The 20267-nt window shown below is 46.0% G+C and overlaps 5 protein-coding genes across 6 annotated transcripts; 3 read left to right on the forward strand and 2 right to left on the reverse strand.

The window, feature by feature from the left end:
- Positions 1 to 817: 817 nt before the first annotated feature.
- Positions 818 to 1295, forward strand: btn (buttonless). The gene has a single exon (XM_064693572.1). It carries the CDS (start codon positions 818 to 820, stop codon positions 1280 to 1282), a length of 465 nt encoding a protein of 154 aa, XP_064549642.1. The 3' UTR covers positions 1283 to 1295.
- A 13-nt stretch (positions 1296 to 1308) lies between these two features.
- Positions 1309 to 2651, reverse strand: LOC135436107 (MKI67 FHA domain-interacting nucleolar phosphoprotein). Its single transcript, XM_064693573.1, has 3 exons — positions 2455 to 2651; positions 2053 to 2397; positions 1309 to 1998 (listed from the first exon to the last, which is right to left on the reverse strand). Exons 1-3 carry the CDS (start codon positions 2548 to 2550, stop codon positions 1360 to 1362), a joined length of 1080 nt encoding a protein of 359 aa, XP_064549643.1. The 5' UTR covers positions 2551 to 2651; the 3' UTR covers positions 1309 to 1359.
- A 326-nt stretch (positions 2652 to 2977) lies between these two features.
- Dph5 (diphthine methyl ester synthase) lies at positions 2978 to 4297 on the forward strand. The gene is made up of 2 exons (XM_064693574.1): positions 2978 to 3293; positions 3392 to 4297. Exons 1-2 carry the CDS (start codon positions 3159 to 3161, stop codon positions 4100 to 4102), a joined length of 846 nt encoding a protein of 281 aa, XP_064549644.1. The 5' UTR covers positions 2978 to 3158; the 3' UTR covers positions 4103 to 4297.
- A 330-nt stretch (positions 4298 to 4627) lies between these two features.
- Positions 4628 to 5887, reverse strand: CSN6 (COP9 signalosome subunit 6). The gene is made up of 2 exons (XM_064693575.1): positions 5403 to 5887; positions 4628 to 5343 (listed from the first exon to the last, which is right to left on the reverse strand). The coding sequence occupies exons 1-2, from the start codon at positions 5778 to 5780 to the stop codon at positions 4699 to 4701; spliced, it is 1023 nt and encodes a 340-aa protein (XP_064549645.1). The 5' UTR covers positions 5781 to 5887; the 3' UTR covers positions 4628 to 4698.
- A 471-nt stretch (positions 5888 to 6358) lies between these two features.
- Positions 6359 to 18880, forward strand: Apc (APC-like). Of its 2 annotated transcripts, none has more exons than XM_064693079.1 (4): positions 6359 to 6567; positions 10196 to 14217; positions 14686 to 14836; positions 14902 to 18880. In XM_064693079.1, exons 2-4 carry the CDS (start codon positions 10265 to 10267, stop codon positions 18355 to 18357), a joined length of 7560 nt encoding a protein of 2519 aa, XP_064549149.1. In that variant the 5' UTR covers positions 6359 to 6567; positions 10196 to 10264; the 3' UTR covers positions 18358 to 18880. The 2 variants fall into 2 exon arrangements, with proteins under 2 accessions (XP_064549149.1, XP_064549150.1); XM_064693080.1 differs by having other exon boundaries at positions 6366 to 6456.
- The last annotated feature ends 1387 nt before the right edge of the window (positions 18881 to 20267 follow it).

Consider the following 20267-nt stretch of genomic DNA (forward strand, 5'->3'; position numbering starts at 1 on the left):
AAGAGCAATAAATAAAGAGTCCAGCCTCAAAATGGCGTTGCCAGATGTTGTGTGTTGTTTGGCGGTTGTGTTGCGAGTTTAAAATTTAAAAATGTCACTAAGTGCCGAGATTATTATTTTATCAACCAAATTATAATTTAAAAAAAATTTTAGCTTTTTATTATTCATTTTGAAATTTGCAGAATAATGATGACATCAGCTTGAACGCAAACTAATAGACAAGTTGCGGCCAGTGTGTAAAGTTGAGGATGTGGATATCCGCGCCGTAGCCTAACCAAATGATGCGCGAAAATTAAAAAGCGCGTGCAATTGACAGTCAGTCATCTACTATATAAATCCCCAACTGACGATCGACTTTTACGAGCGATATTAAAATTTTAGAGTTCTTCAAAGCGCACAAAGCACTTGACTCATGTTTGTTTGTAGACCTAGAACCACACACATGCGCGCTGCAGCTACTTCCGTTTCTAGTCAGATTTCTTTGTTTTGTTTTGAGATCAGCGGGCTGGTCATCCGAGTCTTAGAAAAACAACAACATAGTTTGTGGGTGTCACAAGCGCTCAAAGGCAAAGCAGAGCACGCGACGTTACGGCTGGTTGGTCGAGCCGGCGGGTGTGGGGAGTTGTGTGTCCAGATGTTGCGCACAATTATCATATCAGCGGCACATCATTTACATTTAACTGGAAAAACAGATTGAGCCAATCGGCTGCGGAGAGTGCGAGCCAATCAGCGTCTAGCAGAAAAATCGTTTTAAGAGGCATCTTCATGTGGCCGAGCGTTCAGTATTAATTAGAGTGTGCGTCCATAAGGAACTCCAATGAAGAACTGCAGCGCCAGCGACACGGATCCGTCCGCTTTCTACGTAAATGATACAAAAGGTTGGCCCAACTACGACGGCTATGCGGAGTATAATTACAATTATGAGCAGAGCAATGCATCCAGCTATGAGGATTATGGGAAAAGGATCTGGAGCAATACTGCGCCTAATGATTGCCACGCCCTGCAATCGACAGGTAGCGTAACCACATCCACGACTCCAACGCAGCCCATCGCCACCGCACACATCGCTCAGCGCAAGGAACGCACTGCGTTTACGAAAACCCAACTCAAGCAACTGGAGGCTGAATTTTGCTACTCCAATTACTTAACCCGGCTGCGTCGCTACGAAATTGCCGTCGCTTTGGAGCTGACCGAGCGCCAGGTGAAGGTTTGGTTCCAAAATCGTCGCATGAAATGCAAGCGTATCAAGCTTGAGTTATCCGGCTCCACAAAAGCGCATTAGTTGAAATTAAAAAAAAAAAACAAATATTTTTTATACAACGTTTTGTTTACTTAACTGTTATGGTAAATGTACTATAGTTACTTCAGCTTCTTGCCAACCTTCTTTTGCAGCGGCTTGGCCAACTGCTTGGCCGCGGCCAGTTGCAGCGTTTTCGTGGCCGCCTTTTTGGTCACTTTGGACGCTGCAGCGTTCTTCTTTTTCTGCACACCACCCGTGCCGGGTTTGCGTTTGAGCAGCTCAGACTGGCGCTCAGCGCTAGTGATTTTCTTCTGCGACTTTTTAGCTGCTGGTTTTGGCTGCAGTTCTTGCTCCACCTCTTCATCGTCATCATCTTCAGCGTCCTCGCTATCATCTTCAGCGCTGTTCAGCTCATCAGTATCATCGTCACTTGCATCAACATAGTCCTCATCATCCGAGTCTTCGTTGATGGTGTTGCCCAGCAGATCTGCCAGTTCCAGCTCTTTTTCCGGTACTTTCTGTTTGCTGCTTTTTGATGCCTTAGATTTCTGTTCCGTCAACTTTGATTTCTTAACAGGTTCGACTATGAAATTGGAAAAATCAAGTCCCAAATGCTTATATTTCTCTTGCATATTCTTTAGCTTTTTGATGCCCGAAACAGTTCTTTTCTGGCAGGCACTTTCGTTCCAATCGTTTTGTTTCTTGACACTGCGCTGCGTAGCTTTGGTTACATCCGAAACATAAATCTCTTTGCCAGCCTAGAAACCATAGTATTAGATACAATTTATATTCAATCTTCATCTGTTGCTTACCTTATTTGTGACTTTTTTCACCGTTTTCTTGAAGTAATTAAATTTTTGCTGCTCGGGCGGTATATACGAGGCCTTTACCACTTTCTGAAACATCAGGTAGTTGTCCATGGTATCTGCCGCTACTTTCGCCACCTCCGGATATTCGAACTCAACAAATGCGAATCCTTTGCTACCGCCGGTGCGCTCGGAACGCGCGAGGCGCACACGCGTTACATGTCCGAATTGTTTGAAATACTGACGCAATTGCTGCTCAAAGAAGCCATGTGGTAAATGTTTGATAAACACCACACCGCGCTCCTGGTGCGCCTTTGGCTGTGGCTTGGCGTGGTTCAGTTTCTTTTTCAACTGCAAAAATGGTGGCGCATATAGTTTAGGCACCGTTATCTGGAGTCTTTAACTCACCTGGCCGGAAATTACGGTTTTACTTTGGTCCGGCGACTTGGACGGTGTCACTTGTTTCTGCATCTTATAGGGTTTGGGTTTCCTTACCGGCGGCATCTTGACGTTTACTATTATTTAATAAACAAACACTAGAATAGGATGAGACAAATTTTAAAGCTGCAGCCGCACGTGGAATATACAGCAATAAATCGGCTGATTCGATAACGATAGATAGCCAATGTTGAAAAATATAGTACGCAAATTCAAACATTATTTTTAGTATTTATTTGAGTGCTTTAATGTTAACGAGGGCTAGAACTGCTAGAACAATACGAGTAGAGCATACACACAAAAGTGCCAAAAGTGTGTGTACATTAATAAAAATGTGCATCAACAAAAATAACTACTGTTTTTATTATAAATTGTTAATATTTTATTCAATTTAATCCCAGCGCTAGTGTGACCAGCTTATATAAGTACATCTTTCCGAAGCGCCCTTAAATCAAATTGGAAAATGACGCACATGGCAACACTGTAAATCAGATGTTAGTGCAATCGCGTCGTCCGCGCGTGAAGAAGCAACAAGCGAGGTGCAAATCTAATATAACGGGCACGTGTCGGTTTCCATCCATAGCGCTTAAATATATTTACACATTTATATATTTGCAAAAAAAAAATACACACAAGGTAAACAATTGTTAATTGCGCACAAATAACAAGACAGAATGTTCTATCTAATTGGACTCGGTCTGGGCGATATCAAGGATATCACAGTGAAAGGCCTTGAAATTGTCAAGCAATGTAGTCGTGTGTACCTGGAAATGTATACCTCAATTCTGGGCTGCAGCCTTGAGGATATGGTGAGTAGGGACAACTGTGCGTGAGGCGTAAATATTAAATCTGTATATATATGCGATTAATATTCGGTTTTACATTGTTGTTTTTTTTTTTTGTTTAGCAAGAGTTCTATGGACGTCCCTTGCTGCTGGCTGACCGTGACCTGGTGGAACAGGGTGCCGATGAGATTTTGGCTGGCGCTGGTGAGGCGGACGTCGCCCTGCTCGTTGTGGGCGACCCTTTTGGCGCCACAACGCACACAGATTTCATTTTGCGCGCCAAGGAGAAGAACATACCCTATAAGGTTATACATAATGCGTCCATTATGAATGCCATTGGCTGTTGTGGCCTGCAGCTGTACAAATTCGGTGAAACTGTCTCCATACCGTATTGGGATGAGACTTGGAAGCCGGATAGCTTTTACGATAAGATTAAGCTGAATCGCCTGCACAATATGCACACGCTCTGTCTGCTGGACATTAAGGTTAAGGAGCCCACCCTCGAGTCGCTGATGCGCAAACGCAAGGAGTACATGCCCCCGCGTTTTATGAGCGTCGCCGAAGCCGCACAACAGCTGCTGACCATTGTTGAGAAGAAGGATGCTCTGGAGCGGAATACAGTGCTAAATGAGCAGTCGTTGTGCGTGGGCCTGGCACGTGTCGGCCAGGATACCCAACAGATTGTTGTTAGCACGCTGCATGGTATGCGTGCCACCGATCTGGGCGGCCCATTGCACTCACTGATCATACCCGCCAAGGAGATGCATCCGCTGGAAGTGGAGTTTTTGCAGCAATACGCTGCCAACATTAAATTGGACGATTATAATCATTAGAGAATGGCCCACCGCATTAACTTTATGTATTTAAGTGTTTAGGACACATTGAATTGAATTTAAGTAGCTTGAAGCTCCATGAAGGATGAGTAAGATGAGAAAGTGATATGCATACGTATGTGGTTTCCCCTGCTTAGTTCCAACTGTGTGTAGTTTGCAAACAATAATAAAAAATCGAATTATCAACAGAACAAAGTTGTATTCTGGCTGGCGATCTTCAATTTTCTAGCGAGTGTTCCCATATGGGATTTTACTATATAATGGTAAGATTTTGATGAGATTTATCTCTTGTAATTGCTTAGAAAATCGTTCTGATAAGAGATTACTTAGAGGTTCGTAATTTGTGAGTTTGATTAAAATATCTTGATGAGGAACAGCATTTAAGTTTAAAACTGAGAGATTTGTCACCTATATCGATCTGACTATTTATATGATTCAAGAGTATATATACTTTGTGGTAACGTAGCTGTCTTCTAAGCGTTACACATTTGGTGAACAATACTAGGAAATAGAAAAGGTATGACATTGTGGTGTTTTTCTTTTAATCGGCAGCAATTCAGAATATATATAAAATAAATATCTCTCCACATGTCCGCTTAGGGATAGAGGCCACGCATGCGCCGCGATGAGCCCTGGCGATCGTAAAGCATATTAAATTTGTTAACAAACTGATGCATATCGTTGCAGCCCTTGGTCAGCGTGCCCAAATAGCTGATCAGGCCGACATCGTTGCATTGTGTGTAGAGCTCCTCCTGGAAGGCGGGCACCTGCATTATGGGCAGACGATGGCACAAGGCATACGCCTCACGCAATATTTCCTGGTTCGCCTTTAGCTTGCCCGCCTCCACATCTTTGATGTATTGTAAAACGATTTTAATGCGCGTATTTAACATTTTAATGGCGCTGTCCTGGGCAACCAAATGCTCAGCGACCACACTCTTTTCGCCAGATTCGTTTGTGGTCATGCGTGCCACATGATCCACGCCAATGCGTTCGGCCTCCTCGGTGGCTAGTGTATAGGTTAGCGGAACAAATAGCATGGTGGCCTCGCCGTCGACTAGATCGATTAACGATTCGAATAGCTTAACAGGCAACTGGTCTACGCTGCGTGGCAATGGGTTCAACTGCAGCATGATGGGACATTCATTAATCTCGGCTATTTGTTTTTGAATCTTTATGTCGCTCGCAGTGGGACTGTCACCCGTTGTATACCAGCCAATGAAGTCCAGATCGCTGAACACCTGCAAACCACAAGTACTTATGAACTGGCCACTATTTGGATTAAGTTAAACAAACTAACCTGCTTGTACTGCTGCTCCTTCTTGTTATAATAGTCCTTGTTGATGATTGTCTCCTCCGCAATTTCGTCGGTTTTGAGCTCAAACGAATTCATTACCTCGATATTGCGGCCCTTTTGTTTGCCTATCAGTGCACCATATACTTGTCGCGACTCGCCGTGCTGTGCCCGGAAGCGAGTCCAATGCTCCGATATATTCATTATGACCAATGGATGCAATGAAATTGTTACCGACGCAATTGTACCAGACGCAGCCATAATATTGCCTTTGATTTGCTGTTGTTTGTTGCTGGCAGCATCACCAGCGGCCGAAGTTGCTGCCGCTGAGGATGATGTGCTCGGCTTGGCGGTTAGGTCAACATCAACGTCCATTTGTTCCATACTGTCACTGTGGGAGATTTGCGAACACGAAAAAAAATTACAAATGATTTGCAATTTAATCTATTTTGTGTTTGCTGTTTTATATAGAAATATCGACTAGCCGCCACCGTTTATCGAGTTACGATAACGATGTAACAATTTTGATATATTTTTCTTTGTCTTGTTTGTGCGCTATTTGGTCTTATTTGATATATTAATGCAATTTGTCGATAATATATTAGAATTATATATTTTATTTTATAGCAATAACCATTTACTCTAAGAAATGACTCTAACTCCAAAGGTTTACCGGCAACTTTAGTTTATGCAAAGTAGCTCATTACTTTATAATGACTTACAACATCTCTGGGGTTTCTTTAAAATGTGCGTTGTTTTAAAAACAATCGTATTAATAAAAAGCATTAATCGAAAAGTATTTTTAACGTTGTTATTTTGCTGCAAACTGTGATTTTGAGCAACTGTTAAATTTAAAATCCGAGCCAGCCTTTGGTATTTTTTGTCTCAAGTGTTCGCCGTCAATAACAGCTCGACAAAATGTTAAGTTATAATCGTTTTGTATAGACCATCACTAGTTCATCATCAATAAGATTTGGCTGTGCCACGGATAACCGCTGAGTACGGACGGTTGTAAAGCAAAAAATATACGTGCGCTATTATTTGTTTTATCGCGAAATGTGTAAGAATTATAAATAAGTGCAATCGCTCAAAGTAAACATTTAAGATAAAGCATGAAATGTGTCTAATCAAGGCAGCAGCTGTTACGAGCCACTAAGAACTTTTGGTCAAGGTATGCACGAAACTTGTCGCTGTGTGGGAGACTCAATAAAATCTTCTTTTTATGTATGTGACAAAACCTACAAGAAAATTTTAAACACTAAATGTTTTAGACGCTTTGTCGCTTTTATGGCAACCTTAATTATAAGTATATCATTAAAGCGAATGAAGAGTTCGACAAGTTTTCAAGTTTTTAGCGATTTTTGTTTGCCTTCATATTTCCTTTTACAGGAAAAATCAATAAAATCCAATTGGCGCGCGTGTACGTGTGCGTGATTGAGGGTGTGCAAGCGGCTGCGCCGTGTGTGGGTGTGTGCCTGTGCATTTGTATTGTCTTTTCAAGCTGCAGGCTCCTTTATCAGCTACTTTGGTCGTGTGCGTACCGCTGTAAAGTCGTTGTTGTTGTTGTTATTATTGTAGGTGCTGTTAAGTGAATGTGGCGCAGCTAATTGATAAGTTTTCATTTCTATTTAGTAATTTTTCCCGCTCTTATTGACCATAATTAATCACTTTGTCTGTCTGCATTCGCATTGTGGTTGCATTCGCAAATTAACTGTTAAATGTGTGCATGTGTATGCGTATGTACATATACATATGTATGTTCATGTATTTATTTATTATGCATGCTCTGGGGGTTTCGACTGTCGCTGTTGTATTTTTATTGTTTTGGTGGAATGACGGAGTCACAAAATAGATAAACTACTTGCATAGTTAAAGTATTTAGTTTCCCTTTTACTTTGCTTCCATTTACATAATCATGATCTCTGCTTGCAAAAAGAAAACTGGACAAGACGAAAATTAAAAGAAAACAACAACAGCAAAGGCGAACGACGTTCATTAAAATAACGCATACCTACATACATACTGGCATGCGCATACATACATACATATACGTACGTTCATATTTATGGGAACGGGCGCGTACTTTTATTATGCTACAAAGGGTACTTTAGCATTGTCTTCAAACGTGTAACGTCTTGAAGGAGGCATTGTCGATTATGAGTTTTTACATGCAGTTGTTTTAGTGATCCAGTGGGCCCTCACAAAATAAAACGCATTAATACTAGACTTGATTCTAATTTGCCAAACAAAATCAAACCAAGAAAACATGTAAACAAACGAATATATGAATTATATCTTGTTCACATATTCTCAACCTTCTATATTTATTAGTTGTTTCGTAATTTAGATATAGACATTTTCCAAAAATATATTTGTCATGTTTTTAATACAAAGGGCGTTGTGAACCCAGAATTAGAATTTTTTTTAGCATAAAAAAATATTTTTACTTTTTAATTTTTCGATAGCATATAGCGTTAATAAATATATGCTCACAATATAATTAAATGTACGTGACATTTTGTATTTTATAATCAAGGATTATCATTCGGATAAATATGTTTAAATCATTTTGTATAATTGGCAAGGGCATTTAATGTTCAGCTTGCTTACGAGATCTTTGGTTTCGTGTTGGTCTTTTCGCGCATACTTCCATTATATCTCTTTAATGTCTGTTGCCTGCCCATCTCATTTCTCAATCTTCAATCGTGTACTACATCGGCGATAGTTCTGCTGTTTGGATTTTCGGTATGCAAAATGTGTGCCAAGCCAAAACGTCTCTTCCTTTTGTGGTCTGCATGTGTGTATATGAATGTATATATGTATGTATATGTAGCTGGTCGGTTAATGACATGCAAGACAGCGGGAGTTGCGGCGACAGAAGAGGCGCCGGACTAGACAAGTGACGCATACGAATTCTTTCTGATACTTGCCAACAATAAGTGCAAATATAGTACATACATATATATACATATGTATGCAAGTATGTATAACTATGTACACTTGTATGGGCTTTGACTAATTGATGAACTGTTGATTCATTCGGCATGCTAAAATGCCGGCTATGTACGTACGTAATGTGCACATGCATTACGTATGGGAATGTGCTCCATTTATCATACCCAGCCAACTAATCAGAGACTGTTGCTTATCAGACTGCTCCGAATTTGTATAGCTGCGTATTATATTTCAGAAAGGGGTGCACATGGATTGAGTAAGCACTTTGGGCCTAAGTAGTCGTTGGAAAATATACCTACGTATTTTTCAGGCTTTTGTCGATAAATTATTGCCAAATTTCTGGCAGTTCTTATTGGCATATTATTTCATTCACAGTGGCAATCGCACCTATAATTTAGAATCACCTTCTAACTTGAGGTTAATTTCAATTCTGGCATTCTTAATTTCAGTTAATTTATGTATCTTCTATATTTGAAATAGAAATACTTTATTTATTTCTAAGTAGCAATTTAAATGGATTTTTTTAAAATGTGAATTTAAATGTGTATAATTTTCTAGGTATTTCATGCCATGCAATTCAGCTGATATCCAATTGGAGCACTGCAAATTCGATTCTGTTGAGTTTGCCAATTGGAGCCTAAAGCATTTGATTTGTAGGATTGTCCCAATTCACAGACTGCTGTTCATTTGTGAGAATATTCAACTTAACCATGTCATAGATCAAAACACACACACTTTTTCATATATTATATATATATATATACATATGTATATGCATGTGTATACGCACATATCCAATTATACGGCGCATGCGCCGCTGCCATAAGAAATGCAGTTCCCAATTGCACAGCGCATAACTCAGCGGCAGCTCAAATGAAAAATATAACAGCAGCAGCAACAACAACAACAACAACAACAACAATGAAATTAAGCAGCTGAAAACGCATCTGTATCTTTTTCATGCACTGGAAATTCCGCAAAGACGACGTTGATCCGCTAACTTTCTAAAAAAAAATACATGCAGCGCGAGCTAATCATGATCATAATGATTGTATTAGTAGTACAAGGTAACATCTTCAGAGGGTATATCAAACTAATGATCCGTTTGGTAATTGACTAATAGATATAAATGCAACATATTCCGTTATCTTGAGATAATGCTCTGCCTTTCTTTGCGATTTTCAAAAAGTTAAGTAATGCCGACAGCTCTTGATGTTATACTTGTAAGTTTAGTAAAGTTCGAGTGAACAATAGTTGAGAGAACAAAAGAAAAATAAGTTAAGTGTGTGAGAGTCAGTGGAAGGGAGAAGCTGCTTTTTTAGTTATAAATACTACTACAAACGATATCAAAATCTTATCAGTATCGCTTTAAGTCATGAGAATCGCCTAGAAGGACGATGCGCGTTTTAAAAGGAACGGGGCAGCTTTTCTTATAATTGTTATTTTGGGGACTTACTGTGGCGGAAATTACATTTATCTCAAAAGTTCGAAGGGTATTACAAAAAACCAGTTTTATTGCGCTGCATTCATTATTGCATTAATTAATCTCATTGAGTTAAGGGTATTTGGTTGCCGATGCACATTTGAGCTCAAAGTTGTAGCCGTTTATTACCAGTTATAGACCGCAGACTTGACTTTACACCTGATATTCTGAAACGTCGACTGCTGCTGCATTTGCTAGCGTCTCGCTCAAGGGCCCAACTTGGCCAACTGGTGGTGGGCAGAGTATATACTATATATATATGTATTTGTAGATATAAATAGAAGTGCGCCGACTCGACGCCCAGCTGATCAGCCAACTCATCTTGCAATTTATAACCAACGCCTCTCACTCGTAATTGCAGGGCATGGCGCATTGACTCTCTGGCATACTTGGCTCTAAAAACCAAACCAAATCCAGTTGAGCTGCGGTCATGTTGCAGCCAACGCTGACGCCAGACCTGGAGGATGTCGGCGGTCAGGACAGCATTGTTCTGGGCATGGCTGGCGTTTGCCTAGACGACACCGATGTGGATGTGGACGTGGATGTCGATGCCGATGCCGATGCCGATGTGGAAGTGGATGTGGATGCGGTTCCCGATCGTAAGCCCCATTTCTTGGACTATGATGCCGCAGTGCCGCCAGATTACGAGGACAGCTATGGCTATAGAGCCGCCGCTGGGGAGCAGCTGAAAATGGATAAGAAATTCGAGCGTGATGGCGAGATCAGTGACTATGAGCTGGCCGCTAGTGGCTATACCAAGAAAGAGTTCACCCAGGACGACAATACGCTGCATTTTACGCAAAGCAGCGGCGCAGCCGGCAGCGCCAAGAAGCCAGCCAAGCACTTTCTGGACGAGAATCCGATACCGCCCGACTATATGCTGGCGCAGGAGCTGCGCGAGCATCGCAGCCTGGATCGCAATTTTGAGCGGCAGTCGGCGCAGCAGCAGCAGCAGCAGGAACTGCTCCCAGCGCAGCGTCTGGGCTCACCAGCTGGAGGAGCAACTACATCAGCCGCATCAACTGGAACAAGCGCCGCAAGTCGCGTTTCACGCACCAAGGAGCCCTCGTATACGCTCTCTAGATTTCTGGATGCGGATGCGACGCCGCCCCCGTTGCCGCGTCTGCCGAAAGGTGCCGCCTGGACGAGCACAAGCGAAGTAGATGCCACGCTCGGCGCCAAGGTCGAGTGTGTCTACTCGCTGCTCTCAATGCTGGGCTCCAATGATCCCTTGGAAATGTCCAAAAAGTTTCTCGAGCTCTCCGGAAATAGTCAGAGCTGTGCAACGCTGCGTCGCTCCGGCTGCATGCCGCTGCTGGTGCAGATGATGCATGCGCCGGACAATGAGCAGGAGGTGCGAAAATGCGCCAGCCTCGCGCTGCACAATGTGGTGCACAGTCATCCGGACGAGAAAGCGGGCAGGCGTGAGGCGAAAGTGCTACGCCTGCTCGATCAGATTGTGGACTATTGCAGTTTCCTCAAGACGCTGCTGCAGAGCGGCGGCGAGGCCATAGCCGATGACTCCGATCGTCATCCCCTGGCGGCCATTTCGTCCCTGATGAAGGTCAGCTTCGATGAGGAGCATCGTCATGCGATGTGCGAACTGGGCGCACTGCAGGTAATACCCAATCTGGTGCATTTGGATCATGCTGTGCACGGACCAAAGCCGGAGGATCAGTGCTGCAATTCGCTGCGCCGTTATGCGCTGATGGCACTCACCAATCTAACATTTGGCGATGAAAACAATAAGGCGCTGCTCTGTGGCCAGAAGCAGTTTATGGAGGCGCTGGTCGCCCAGTTGGACACAAGCGGACCCGACGATCTGCTCCAGGTGACGGCCAGTGTGCTGCGCAATCTCTCGTGGCGCGCCGACAGCAACATGAAGGCGGTGCTCAATGAGATTGGAACCGTGACCGCACTGGCCAAGGCTGCCATGCGCAACAAGAGCGAGAATACACTAAAGGCCATACTCTCGGCATTGTGGAATCTTTCGGCGCACTGCAGCACCAACAAGGCGGAGTTCTGTGCGGTTGAGGGCGCACTCGCCTTTCTGGTCGGCATGCTCAGCTATGAGGGACCGAGCAAGACCCTCAAGATTATCGAGAATGCTGGCGGCATTCTGCGCAATGTCTCCAGTCACATAGCCGTCTGTGAGCCCTATCGCCAGATCTTGCGCCAGCACAATTGCCTGGCCATACTGCTCCAGCAGCTCAAATCGGAGAGCCTGACGGTGGTGAGCAACTCGTGCGGTACATTATGGAATCTATCAGCACGCTGTCCGGAGGATCAGAAGTTTTTGTGGGACAATGGCGCGGTGCCGATGCTGCGCTCGTTGATACACTCCAAGCATACCATGATCTCGGAGGGCAGCTCCTCGGCGCTGAAGAATCTTCTGAATTTTCGGCCCGCTGTACAGAATCAGGATCAGTTAGATCCGATTGCTCGCTCCATGGGCCTCAAGCAGCTGCCCACGCTGAAGGCGCGCAAGCAAAAGGCCCTGCAGCAGGAGCTGGGCGAACGGCATGCCGAGACCTGTGACAACCTGGAGAGCAACACCGGCAGCAGTATTAGCGCCAGCAAGACGCGTCGCCATCCAGCTCCCACACGCTTGTCGCGCTCCGCCCTACTGACCAAGAGCGAGAGCCGTGACTCTGTCTATTCGGCCAAGTCGGACACGGCCTATGAGCACTTGATGCGCTCCGATGCCGCACAGCGACAGGGCAACTTTGAGCTGGAGCTGGAGCACGATACGGAGGCCACGGAGGAACAGCCCATTGATTATTCTGCCAAATATAGCGAAGGTGCCGCCAATAGCACCAAGACAACAACATATCAGGAGACGGATTTGGATCAGCCCACAGATTTCAGTCTGCGCTATGCGGAGAATCAACTGGAGGCCGATTTAAAGTCAACCACGAGCTGTACGCCGGCCGTCAAAGCAGCAACGGGCGAGGGGCAGGAGATACTGCTCATTCTGGATGACAGTGTCAAGTGTTATCAGACCGAGGATACGCCCTATGTCATATCGAATGCGGCATCTGTCACGGATTTGCGACAGGCGACCAAAGCGGAAGCGGAATCGGAAAAATCGCCGCCTGCCGAAGCCACCATCAAGCCATCAAGCGGGGCGGAGAATGAGGCGGCGACACCGCAAGCGCCCATCAAACAATCATCCGCAAAGCTATCCTCTGCTGTGGCATCCGGCTCCTATACGCCCGAGAAGCCAATCAATTACTGCGAGGAGGGCACGCCGGGCTACTTTAGTCGCTACGATTCGCTCAGCAGCCTAGACGAACCGGGAAAATCTGCATCGAAAGCAGCCAAGCCCGTCAAGCTGGAGGAACAGCAAGCGCAACCGGAGCTGCAGCAGCAGCAGCAGCTGCAGGAGGAACCAATACCGGCCAAGCCCAATTCGGCCCTGGAGACGCCGTTAATGTTCTCACGGCGCAGCTCCATGGACTCACTGGATGTGGATGTGGCCAATTGTGATGACAAGAGTTCGGTGGTCAGCGATTTTAGTCGTCTGGCCAGCGGTGTCATCTCACCCTCAGAGCTGCCCGACTCGCCCACGCAAAGCATGCCGCAATCGCCCAGGCGCAGCAGCATGGCTGGCGCTAGTGTTGTCCTGCCATCTGGCGGGGCCGGTCAGCGACCCCTGCGCAGCGTCTTCGAGGATGATCTGAGCAAATTCAATGTGGAGCATACGCCCGCACAGTTCTCTGGCGCTACCAGCCTGAGCAATCTGAGCATTGCGGATGACGATAAGCCCATATGCGTGGTTGATGTTGAGGACAACGATGTGGACAAGGAGGATGAGCTGCTGTTGGCCAGCTGCATCAATATGGGCATGCAGCGGGCTGCGGTAGTGAGCGCAGCTGCAGCTGGAGCTGGAGCTGCTGCAAGTGAAACAACAGCAACGGCAGCAGCAGCCACTGGCGAAGAGACCACGCGCAGCTATTGTACCGAGGACACGCCCGCGCTGCTCTCCAAGGTGGGCAGCAATACCAATCTCTCTGCAATATCCATTAGCTCGACAGCCGAAACGCAGCCGCAACGCTGCTCGCTCAATCTCTCCGACGATGTCTCTTCCAATGCCTCCGATTGCGGTGGCGGCGGTGGCGCTGCGGCAGTGCTGCAGCAGTGCATCCGAGATGGCATGCAGAAACACAATCCTGTTCCAGTTGCGGCCTTGAATGCGGATCCCATTGCCATGCTGCGCAGAGGCGGCAATATCCTGCCCCCCTATTTGCCCGTCAGCGATGAGATGAGCAAATATCTGGTGGAGGATAGTCCCTGCAATTTCTCTGTCGTCTCCGGTTTGTCCAATCTGACTGTGGGCTCTAGTCTCGTCGGACCTGCGGTGCAGCTAAAGGAAACAGCTGGGTAAGCAAGTCATTTTTAAATAGTTTTTATTGCAGCTGTATTTCACCGTGAAAAATGGGTGAAAGTCTGTTTTTTGTTCTTTGGCCTAAGTTTTTAAACCAAGCACATTTATTGGAAACAATTTAGACTGATAACAAGGTCGGTAAATATTGTCAAAACATTTTGTATATTCCATTCTTTTCGCTATGTAAAATTTACTTACGGCCTTTTTCTTTACTTTGTGGAATATCCAGAGGACTCTGGGTTTATTTTTTTATTCATTTAAAATTAATAAATTCATGCTTAACCGTTTAATGTTAATCTACGCATACGGGTGGAAAATGGTTAAATGATCTTTGAAAGACCTTGAAAAGTTTTTGTTGTTATCCGATCGCATTGAAAGATAGTTTTATATATCAAAATCAAAAGGAAATACGATTTCTTTTACCCGAGCATATATGTATATCTAAAGATCTATGTTGTTTACAGCATTGCCGACGCGGCTGCGGCAAAACCGGGCAGCCAGGCGGCAGCCGTGGCGCCCCAAAAAGAGAATACCAGGCGTCCGCCGCATTGGCAGGATGATTCGCTGAGCTCTCTGTCCATAGACTCCGAGGATGATACCAATTTGCTGAGTCAAGTAAGTGCAGCAGGTTCACATAGTATGTACATGAAATAATTGCATTTTTCGTTACGCTTCCACAGGCTATTGCCGCCGGCTGCAATAGACCCAAGTCGAATCTTGGCTTCAGCACGAGCGCAACGAGCAGCAAGCGGTCCAGTTCGCTGTGCTCCTCAACGCAGCCCATAGCCATCAATGCAGCCACCTCGGCGTGCTCGCTGAATTCGGCGATTAGTGCGCGCAAGACGGTGCAACAGGAATCCTACAGCTCGGTGGATTCCAGCGACTCGAATGACAATCAGTCGAAGTCGCTATTTGAGCTGTGCATATTGAATGGCATGTACAAGTCCAAAGAGCCGGGCAAATCCCAGCAGCTGCAGCAATTGCAGCAGCTGAGCAGCTCCTCGGCACAGTCCAATCCCAATCTCAAGCAGTTCGATTCGCTGCCCGTGCAGTTGCCGGTGCAACCGAAGCGCCAGCGTCAGCATCATCATCACCATCACCAGCATCAGCGGGAACGGGAGCGTGAGCGCAAGGATGAGAAGCTGCTGCTGGAGTGCATCAATACGGGCATATCGAAGAAAATCAATGCCGTGCCAAAAAACGCGCAAGCTACGTCTGCAGCTGCATTGGAACCGTGTCACCCAATGGCAGCTACTACATCAGCAAGTGCCAACAGCACAGCAGCTCCAGACGTAGAGCAGAAATCGCACGCAATATCAATCCAACACAGCAGCCAATTGGCCAAACAGAGCAGCCTGCCCAACCGCGGCATCGACACCGACACAGACGCAGCAAAAAGTCCAGCTCCAAGTCCAGAGATCGCGAACACGATCGTTCACATGACCGTTATTGGGTCTAGGCTGCCGGAGAACGATGCGGACCGCTCCAGCGACGAGTCAAATCAGTCGTTTATACTGGACACCACAGTCCGGCTCGATGAAATAACGGATGCCAGCAGGCAACGAACCAATGCCAGCTGCAGCTCGGACAAGCATAAGGATCCCGATTTAATGCTCAAGTCTGTCGAGCGGCTCACACTAGAGTTTGTGACTTCCGCGGAGCAATTGCGCACGGGCAATCACAGTCACAGTCACAGTCAGAGCAACAATCATAGTCACAGTCACAGTCAGAGTAACAACACCTGGAACGAGCACACCTGTCCCAATGATGTATCCTTTCCCAGCATTAGCCAAACGGCGCCAGTGCTGGGCTCGCTCAGCCTGGATGATGATGCTGATGCGGATGCCACACAGGCACCGGATTTACATGACTTCGCCGAGATTACGCCCACCAATGAGACGCATATGCCGAGCTCATTGGGTTTGGTTAACGGCGAGGCAGCTGCAGCGGGCTTGACGCAGACGCAGCCCAACTCCCTGGAAAGCCACACTCTAACCGAGACCCTAATTGAGCAGCAGCAGCAGAGTCTATCTTCTGGCCTGAACTTCCAGCTGGGCGGTCAAGTGCTGAGCGCTGCAGTGCACAGCTGCGAGCAGCAGCAGCGATTGCTCCTGTTCAATGGCACCAGCGCCTCCATGATGACCAACTCCACAATGATTGCGTTCGAGGCGCGCGCTCTGGCCGAGAATCTGCAGCAGCTGCAGGCGTCTGACCATGACGATGGCATCAACCATGATGACAGCACAGCACAGTTAACGTTCAGTATCAATGGCAGCCTGGATTTGGACAATGTGCGCCCGCCTTCTGGCATGGAATCGCTGAACTCTGCCTGCAACACGCAGCCCAGCTCGTTGCGTCTGGCTATGCCCAGCAAATCACCCAGATTTGCGCGCAAGGCATTTCCAGCTGGTCTGGTGGCCAGGCGTGCGCTTGGTCAGCTGGCGGGCAGCGCTGAGAGCGTGAACTCCAGCTGTAATCTGCTGGATAACATTAAGCCGCCATCGCTTATGGATGAGCTGCTGGACTCCATGATCAGCGTAGACAGCATACAGTCCGAGGTGGCCGATGCGGATCAGGACTGCAGCATGGCTACAACCATATCGGTTTCCAACTACGAGACGGCTGCTTGTGACGATCAAACGCTCACATTGACCGTGCTCCAAAGCTGCTGTGACTACGATGACGAGGAGGATGCGACCATGAACGAGGACTTTAGCTCTGCGGAGTCTACGCCCAAACAGAGCTCGACGCCCTCGCCAAATCGTCGCACACTTACGCCCAAGCAAAAGCGTCGCCTGGCCAAGGATCGCTACAAGACGTACACCATCACGAGCAGCGCTCTAGACGCCGCGGAGGCGAATGAAACATTGCAAATTGAGATTGAGGAGTCTCTGCAGTCGTCAGCAGCGCCAGCGACACCATCTCCACGTCTCAATGGAAGGCGACGCGGCAGTGCCGATCGCTACAAGACCCAGCTCATCGAGTGTCCGCGCCAGCTTCTGCTGCTGCAGGATGATTGCGCCAGCGAGCAGCTGTCCTCCATGCGCGCCATGATGCAGCGGTTCACCTACATCACAGACATCAACATTGGCCAGCCCAGCCAGCCGGAGGAGGAGACGCCCTCTGCGGTGGATGATCCGCCTAGTTGTGAGGGCGATCAGAACTCGGAAACGGAATCCTGTCATGGTCGCGGCCAGTCTCCGCCAGTGGCAGCGGCACAACCCAAGCCGCTAACGCTCAAAAGAGCGACGCCGCCGCCTGCTCTGGATCCGGCCGCGGCTGTCAAGGTGGTGCGTGGACGCAAGAAGCCCGCCTACATCTCGCCCTACAGCATGCAAAGTCAGCGCAATAGCAGCGCAGCCGCCGCCGCCGCCGCCGCTGCCGCTGCTGCCAAGAACAAGACAAAGACGCTCTCGCCGACCATAGCCAAGCGCAATGCCTTACCCGGTGGCACACGGCTGCCGGCCAAAAAGAAGACAACTCCGCCTCCTGCAGCCACGCGTCTGGAACGCCAGGGCACTTTTGTCAAGGATGAGCCCACAAATATGGACGCACAGGTGCCGATTGTGGAGGCAGTGAGTCCCACGCAGCGCGCCTCCAAGCTGCCCACAAAGCGTGCCACAGCAGCAACAACAACAACAACAACAGCTGCTTCACCCAAGCGCGTCTTAGCCAAAGCCAAAGCAGCGCCTCGTGTGCTGCCAACCCAGCAACGTGCCAATACCAATATACGCCTGGCCAGCGCCAAGGCGGCCGCCGCCTCACGCGTAGCCGCGCAAGCATCGCGGGTGTCAAGCACAACGCCGCCCTCGCGCAGCAATTCCAATTTAAATGGCGGCAGTGCAGCGTCTGCCGCGGCGGCGGCGGTTAAGATTAATCAAGCGCAAAGTCGCATAGCCAACATTTGGAAGCGTGTAGACGAGGCCAAAACCAAAACGAAGACCAAGCAAACAACCAATCTGAAGACGCAGCAAACGAAATCTTCCAATACGCTGAACGGCACAGCGGCGCGTCCTATGGTGCTGCGCAGCTCCACATTCGACAATACGCCGCCAGATGCTGGCACGGTAAGTCAAGCGGCCGGAACAGCAGCTGCCGCCCGATCCCGGCTGCCCATTGGAGGTGCGCGCAAATAGAACCGAACGCACAAAGCGAATCCCGTCTTGCATTTTCGTGTGAATAGCAGATAAACGAAATCAAGGAATGTTTATTATATATAATTATATATCTTACAAACCTATATAGTCTTGATATACATATATATATAATATATATATATATATATATATCTCCTATACTACTTCATTTAGCGGGTAGCTAGATTTGTTAAGCCTAGAAACTATATCTAATCCAATTCACAGTCAGAAACGAAGAGCCTAAAACGCGTTGAAACAGCTCCAAGTTCGTGTGTAGCCAAATGTATTGCATTAAAATAATAAATTAGATATTCCTTCGGGCCTTTTCAGATGTGTACAACCTATATAGAGCATATATCCTATATACCTACGAAACATATATCATATAATACGATATTTAAAGTTGTAATATTTATCAATATTATTTATAGCAGGCATATAAGGTCTATGTATGTTGGGGCTTCTCTTTGAAATAGGCCAAAATTAATCAAAAAAAAAAAAAAAAAAAAATAATAATTTTATACACATAGTGAGCGTATTAGCCGTCGGCTTCCTTTCTGCAAACCAAATATTATTTTGAGAATGATTATTGTAACACATTTGTAGTCACTGCTTTTTAATTATAATAATTTTACAAATCTTTATTTGATAAGCGTATTTGTATTTCGATTTTTAGTTAGCTTTGATTTAAGCCGATTTAAATTTCTAATAATATATATTAATAAAAACGAAATGTTTTTCAACAATAACAATTGATTGAAATTTTCCATAAAACTTATTTACCATTTTTTACAGGTTCCTAAATTTATGTAACAGGTAAAAGGAACTCATGAATTTTATTATATATATATTTTTTCCGATATTAAACGCATTTAATTGTTGTCAATATCTCCTCTCTCATATTCATAATATCAACAAATACCAATATTGGTACATGATATTCTCCATATTCCCCATTATCTCCGAAATTGGGAGAAAATCTCAGTTTTAAAGAAAGAGTCTCTTTTAAACCATATTGAGGTCCTGAAAATTTCATAAAGATCGGAAGTAGTAGAAGACTGAGGCTAATTAACGTAGTTAAATTCTCATAGTCATAGAGTCGCCTAAGTGTCGTGGCATAAACATTTTTATTGGACCTTTACTATTATACTTCTATTAATACAACCAAAGACAATCTAAACACTAAGATGAGTAACGCCCATACATTTGCATGCGGCGAAAAATTTCATGCCTGGCGTTTCATCTGGCGTTTGAGTTTTCGCACGACATGCCTGCCGACTGGCTATTCGTTCTCCAAAAGCCAGACAAACGAATGCCGAAGTCGCGGCTTGCTGATGCTGACCCGAGCAACGAAGTTAGTCACCAGCCTGCCTTCAGCAAAGCTGGGCGATAGTGCTTTGCGTCGCTTCGTTTTCGAAGTACATTGAGCGAAAAGTTTTGAACTTACGATCGAAGCAAAGTACTTCTGCTTTATCCATGAAATGCATGCTTTATTTAAATGATACATTACCCTAATTACTAACTATAGTGTTTATATTGTCTTTGATACAACTCTATATAGAAAACTGTTTGTCCTGACTGACTGACTTATTGACTGATTGGTGAACAACGCACAGCCCAAGTCGTTAGAGCTAGGAAGCTAAAATTTTCACTGTAGTTACCTTATGTTATGTGGAAAAATCGCGAAAAAGTTTGTATGAAACATTTTTGTTTACCATTTGAACCCCAAACATCGCCCGCCAAACCTTTGACCACCATTTTCACCCAGGTGGAATGCCCCCCCCCCCCCCCCTCTCGAAAAGCCCGTCTTAGCCAGCTTCTTCATTGCAAAAGTTACCTACATAAAAGTTCAGCTGCCTTGCTCATCAATCAGTCAGTCAAGCAGTCCGTCGTCAGTCAGTTAGGACAGT

Source organism: Drosophila montana, unplaced genomic scaffold (assembly GCF_035044405.1).
Source record: "Drosophila montana isolate Dmon_TW-CO22-7 unplaced genomic scaffold, ASM3504440v1 contig_3733_1, whole genome shotgun sequence".
In the NCBI taxonomy this organism is placed as follows: domain Eukaryota; kingdom Metazoa; phylum Arthropoda; class Insecta; order Diptera; family Drosophilidae; genus Drosophila; species Drosophila montana.

Bases quoted from the DNA above. Each gene is read 5' to 3' on its own strand.
- btn (XM_064693572.1), top strand. From the start codon at position 818: ATGAAGAACTGCAGCGCCAGCGACACGGATCCGTCCGCTTTCTACGTA.
- LOC135436107 (XM_064693573.1), bottom strand. From the start codon at position 2,550: ATGCCGCCGGTAAGGAAACCCAAACCCTATAAGATGCAGAAACAAGTG. The intron at 2,398-2,454 runs GTGAGTTAAAGA...CCATTTTTGCAG, and splicing joins AAACCGTAATTTCCGGCCAG to TTGAAAAAGAAACTGAACCA. The intron at 1,999-2,052 runs GTAAGCAACAGA...TATGGTTTCTAG, and splicing joins TGAAAAAAGTCACAAATAAG to GCTGGCAAAGAGATTTATGT.
- Dph5 (XM_064693574.1), top strand. From the start codon at position 3,159: ATGTTCTATCTAATTGGACTCGGTCTGGGCGATATCAAGGATATCACA. The intron at 3,294-3,391 runs GTGAGTAGGGAC...TTTTTTGTTTAG, and splicing joins GCTGCAGCCTTGAGGATATG to CAAGAGTTCTATGGACGTCC.
- CSN6 (XM_064693575.1), bottom strand. From the start codon at position 5,780: ATGGAACAAATGGACGTTGATGTTGACCTAACCGCCAAGCCGAGCACA. The intron at 5,344-5,402 runs GTTAGTTTGTTT...TGTGGTTTGCAG, and splicing joins AGGAGCAGCAGTACAAGCAG to GTGTTCAGCGATCTGGACTT.
- Apc (XM_064693079.1), top strand. From the start codon at position 10,265: ATGTTGCAGCCAACGCTGACGCCAGACCTGGAGGATGTCGGCGGTCAG. The intron at 14,218-14,685 runs GTAAGCAAGTCA...TGTTGTTTACAG, and splicing joins CAGCTAAAGGAAACAGCTGG to CATTGCCGACGCGGCTGCGG. The intron at 14,837-14,901 runs GTAAGTGCAGCA...ACGCTTCCACAG, and splicing joins ATACCAATTTGCTGAGTCAA to GCTATTGCCGCCGGCTGCAA.